The 6,000-nt window shown below is 35.1% G+C and overlaps 1 protein-coding gene across 1 annotated transcript in view; it reads left to right on the forward strand.

Moving 5' to 3' along the window:
* Positions 1 to 6,000, forward strand: part of MAL2 (mal, T cell differentiation protein 2) — a 60,077-nt gene that overhangs the window by 34,841 nt on the left and 19,236 nt on the right. The window contains exon 2 of the mRNA XM_053715314.1: positions 4,161 to 4,331. Within this exon, the coding sequence (XP_053571289.1) occupies positions 4,161 to 4,331 (171 nt within the window). The remainder of the gene's footprint in view (positions 1 to 4,160; positions 4,332 to 6,000) is intronic.

Below are 6,000 nucleotides of genomic sequence, written 5' to 3' on the forward strand. Positions count from 1 at the left end.
ATCATCCTACCTTGAGTCGTCTTCACTCAGCCGAGCCACCGATGGAACTGAAGAGGACATCCGGAGCGGAAGAAGTTAATCCTCCAAGCGGCGCTGAAGAAATCTTCCATCCGATGAAGTCATCATCCAGGCGGCGCTGAAGAAGTCTTCGATCCGGCCGATGTCATCTTCAAAGAGGCGCTGAAGAGGTCTTCTATCCGGGCGAAGTCATCTTCCAAGCCGGGTCTTGAATCTTCCTTCCGCCGACGCGGAACCACCTTCTTCACTGACGGACTACGACGAATGACGGCTCCTTTAAGGGACGTCATCCAAGATGGCGTCCCCTCAATTCCGATTGGCTGATAGGATTCTATCAGCCAATCGGAATTAAGGTAGGAAAAATCTGATTGGCTGATGGAATCAGCCAATCAGATTGAGCTCGCATTCTATTGACTGTTCCGATCAGCCAATAGAATGCGAGCTCAATCTGATTGGCTGATTGGATCAGCCAATCGGATTGAACTTGAATCTGATTGGCTGATTCCATCAGCCAATCAGATTTTCCTACCTTAATTTCGATTCGGCCAATCGGAATTGAGGGGACGCCATCTTGGATGACGTCCCTTAAAGGAGCCGTCATTCGTCGTAGTCCGTCGGTGAAGAAGGTGGTTCCGCGTCGGCGGAAGGAAGATTCAAGACCCGGCTTGGAAGATGACTTCGCCCGGATAGAAGACCTCTTCATCGCCTCTTTGAAGATGACATCGGCTGGATCGAAGACTTCTTCAGCGCCGCCTGGATGATGACTTCATCGGATGGAAGATTTCTTCAGCGCCGCTTGGAGGATTAATTTCTTCCGCTCCGGATGTCCTCTTCAGTTCCATCGGTGGCTCGGCTGAGTGAAGACGACTCAAGGTAGGATGATCTTCAGGGGATTAGTGTTAGGTTTTTGTAAGGGGGGTTTGGGTTAGATTAGGGGTATGTGGGTGGTGGGTTTTAATGTTGGGGGGGGTTTGTATTTTTCTTTTACAGGCAAAAGAGCTGAACTTTTTGGGGCATGCCCCCACAAATGGCCCTTTTAAGGGCTGGTAAGGTAAAAGAGCTTTGAAATTTATTTAATTTAGAATAGGGTAGGGATTTTTTTTATTTTGGGGGGGTTTGTTATTTTATTAGGGGGCTTAGATTAGGTGTAAGTAGCTTAAAATTGTTGTAATATTTTTAACATGTTTGTAACTTAATTTTTTATTTTTTGTAACTTAGCTTTTTTTATTTTTTGTACTTTAGTTAGTTTATGTAATTGTATTTAATTGTAGTTATTTGTAGGTAGTTTATTTAGTTAATTTAATGATAGTGTAGTATTAGGTTTAATTGTAACTTAAGTTAGGATTTATTTTACAGGTAATTTTGTATTTCTTTTAGCTAGGTAGTTATTAAATAGTTAATAACTATTTAATAACTATTCTAACTAGCTAAAATAAATACAAAGTTACCTGTAAAATAAATATAAATCCTAAGATAGCTATAATATAATTATTAATTATATTGTAGCTATCTTAGGGTTTATTTTACAGGTAAGTATTTATTTTTAAATAGGAATAATTTTTTAAAGTATAGTGTAGTGTTAGGTGTAATTGTAACTTAGGTTAGGATTTATTTCACAGGTACATTTCTCTTTATTTTAGCTAGGTAAGCTATTAAATAGTTAATAACTATTTAATAGTTATTGTACATGGTTAAAATAAATTGAAAGGTACCTGTAAAATAAAAATAAATCCTAAGATAGCTAGAATATAATTATTATTTATATTGTAGCTATATTAGGGTTTATTTTATAAGTAAGTATTTAGTTTTAAATAGGATTCATTTAGTTAATAAGAGTTAATTTATTTAGATTTATTTAATTAATATTTAAGTTAGGGGGGCGTTATGGTTAGGGTTAGACTTAGGTTTAGGGGTTAATCATTTTATTACAGTGGCGGCGGCGTAGTGGGGGGCAGCATAGGGGTTAATAAATTTATTATAGGTGGCGACGGTGTAGGGGGGGCAGGATAGGGGTTAATAGGTTTAATATAGGTTGCGGCGGGTTCATGGAGCAGCGGTTTAGGGGTTAAACTATTTATTTAGTTGCGGAGAGGTGCGGGATCAGCAGGATAGGGGTTAATAATTTTATAATAGAGGGCGACGGTGTAGGGGGGCAGGATAGGGGTTACTAGGTATACTGTAGGTGGCAGCGGTGTCCGGGAGCGGCGGTTTAGGGGTTAATACATTTATAAGAGTTGCGGCAGGGTCTAGGAGCGGCGGTTTAGGGGTTAGTAACTTTATTTAGTTGCGGGGGGCTCCGGGGGCGCCGGTATAGGGGGTAGAACAGTGCAGTTTAGTGTGAGTGCTTAGTGACAGGCTAGCAATAAAGCTGGGAAAAAGCCGAAGGGCAGCGAGATCGGATGAGTGATAACTGTCACAGTCCGCTGCTCATCGCCCCGCGGCTTTTTGACAGCTTTATTTGATAACTTAGGCGTATTTTTTAAGGTCCGCGGCGGCGAAGGTAGGCAAGCTTAGGCGGACGTATTGGGCCGGCGAAGCCAGAAAAGTAGACGGCTTGATAACTACCCCCCTATGGTGTTTTTAATAATAAAAATAAAATACAGATGATCATTTCCCAGCCTTAATGCACAATTATTACAGATTTTGTGCACACACAGAAAAGCCACAAACACTCATACCCAACACAAGTTTCTGAAAATGCTCACTTTGTATGGTACAGGGACAATGCGTACAAAACCGTACAGTACCATGAAACCCAAAATGCTTCTTTTATCATTCAGATAGATCCTATAATAAAAAATAAAAAAAATATGGTCCATGGAAATCAAAACTAAACTTGCATGATTTACAAGTTTAAAAATAAAATCTATGATAAAATGTATCTCGTTCTCTTTAGTTCCCTTTGTTAAAATGTAGTTTCTACCTATGAGAACATGTATCACTGGTAACTTATCTTTAAAAATAAAAACTATTTACGCTAGAATCATGACCTCAGCTTCAGAGCTCTGGATAACTGTTTTGCGAAACATAAACGTGTCACAAAACAAATAAAAAATACATTACAAAGTACACGTACACTCATAATAACACCATCTAATAAAAATGGTTAAAAACATTTTGCACACAAAATGTATAAGGGCTCAAAGATAGGAGGTCTTAGGTGTTAGAAAAAATAGACAAAGGGCTTTAACATTGAGACCAATACATATACAAGTTTAAATATATATATATATATATATATATATATATAATGTCTATATATGTGTACAAATATATTGATGTATTTATATGTGTATATATGTATTTACAGACATATGTACACTTATAAACACATACATACATATGTACACATATATAGACATATACAGTGTATAAGTGCATTGGAGCCCTTTGCAGTTAAGTAGCAGTTATTTATATATATAAATATATATATATATATATATATATATATATATAAAAGCATGTGTTTGTGTGTGTATGTATATATATATATATATATGTATATATATATATATATATATATACAGTATATATATATATATATATATATATATATATATATATATATATCCTATATTATAAAAGACAAGAGTTTGTCTGAAGCCGTCATGCGCAGTTCAGACGAGAGAGAGAGAGAGAGAGAGAGATTACGATCACACAACACGGCCCGTGTCAACGGGCTTTAGGACGAGTATATATAATATAAAAATAAAACATTCTGTTATGTAAAGAATATTGGTTTATATCCATATTTTCACCTTGGGTTAGAGCAAATGAGAATATGCGATCAAGTTTGCTCGAGATTAAGGTATTAGTTTTTTCACACTTTTTTTCCTCCTCCATTGAGCGCAAACAGTTTACTTTCAACTCATAATAAGATCTTAACCTGACAAACGCAACAATCTTTATTCTAGTGCAATTATCACTCAAGCGGGAGCATTTATTTTGTGAGCCGCTCTTTTTTGCAATATGGTGAATAATTCCCCAGGCATATATAAATATATATACAATTAAAGTAAAATATTGTTTTTAACAGGCAATTTATTTAAGTACATATAAAGAATATAGAGAGATGTTGTGAATATTTTGTATACTATACATTTCCTATGCATTTTTTAACCTTTAACAATGACTTCTTACAGATATTTGGAGGCCTTGTGTGGATTTTAGTAGCCGCTTCAAATGTTCCAGTTCCTATCGTGCAAGGATGGGTGATGTTCGTCTCAGTCACAGCCTTTTTCTTCTCTTTATTGCTTTTGTGCGTGTTCGTTTGCGGCCTTATCCATATGATTCAAACAAACTGGAACTTTGTGGTAAGAATTAATATATTGCATAAGCATTTTTTGTTTAGGTGTTTTATTTACTAAAAAATAGATTATTTTTTTAAAATTTTAGTTTTAATGGTTAGTTTCACTGTCTACAAGTAGAGATGTGGGAGTTGTCCTTATCAACCAATGAGAAATCTCACAGGATATATTGTTTGCAAATATACCACTTCCTGTTAGTTTGAAAAGCAATTTAAACTGCTTTAGCTTAACTTTTTAAAAAGTGATCATTTATGTTTATAAAAATAAAATCATTTAATTTAATATTAATTTATTTTAATGTCCATTTAACTGACATGTTATTTTAGTACAAGTGTTTCAGTCCTGATGCAGGCAGCGATCAAAGGGATGAAATATGTGTTTCCACAATCCATATCTTTTTAAATCTGGCAATATAGGTCCTGGTTTAGAAGAAAACTCAGAAGAAACATAACAACACAGGCGAGCAAATATTTAACATTTACGTAAATTAAAGGGATAGTCTAGTCAAAATTAAACTTTCATGATTCTGATAGAGCATGCAATTTTTAGCAACTTTCTAATTTACTCCTATTATCAATTTTTCTTCATTCTCTTTGTTTCTTTATTTGAAAAAGCAGGAATGTAAGCATAGGAGCCAGCCCCTCAATTTTTCTTTATTCTCTTGGAATCTTTATTTGAAAAAGCAGGAATGTAAGCATAGGAGCCAGCCCATTTTTGGTTGTTTTTTAAATGTAGCCACCAATCAGCAAGCCCTACCCAGGTGCTGAACCAAAAATGGTCCGGCTCCTAAGCTTACATTCAAATAAAGATACCAAGAGAACAAAGAAAAATTGATAATAGGAGTCAATTAGAAAGTTGCTTAAAATTGCATGCTCTATCTGAGTCATGAAAGTTTAATTTTGACTAGACTATCCTTTAATTGATCACATTTTGCAAACAGGTTTGAGAAGTACTGTGGTTGTATTTACATTTGATGTGCAAGATATCATGTACTGGGCCTTTTAACACAACTATAAGAAGAATTTAACTGCATTTTACAGATTAAAATCATAAAATAGAATATCAATAAAGACATTGAAATGCAAGGTCTCACTATTAGAAAAGCAAATGTCTCATTTTTACAGTAGCCTGGTTTGCATTTGTTCACATCTGAATCATCCCACCCCTATGGCATCATCGTGTATGAGCACTAGAGTGGAGTTTTAGGGTGTTGTCTCATTAAGAAATCTTGATTGTTTAAATTCACTCTTTTGTTTAGAGATTTATGTGTGGGAAAGTTCTGTTCACATTCATCGACCCAACCCACTATTTCTTTAAAACGAAGCAGAGGTGTGGCAATTATTAACTAATAAATTTCATCTTTGGAATTTTTATTCCATACAAAATAGAAAACACAAATTGCAGCAGCGAGTACATTAATCTTTCTAAAAACTTCATCTGCTCTCTCACTATATCATCTGGTCAACTTTATTACTGTATAAAATTCACCTTGTAATAAAAATCAGCTTGTGGTTGTCTGCAAACATGACACAATATCTTACAAACTTTTCAAATGGTTATTAGATAAAGGACTGAAAATATTTTCACAACCCCAGCACCCAAGGGTCCTCTGTTAAAAAACATCTCTTACCAAAAATAAAAACATATGATGCACTACCCAAAAATAACAACCTTC

This window comes from Bombina bombina, chromosome 5 (genome assembly GCF_027579735.1).
Source record: "Bombina bombina isolate aBomBom1 chromosome 5, aBomBom1.pri, whole genome shotgun sequence".
NCBI lineage: Eukaryota > Metazoa > Chordata > Amphibia > Anura > Bombinatoridae > Bombina > Bombina bombina.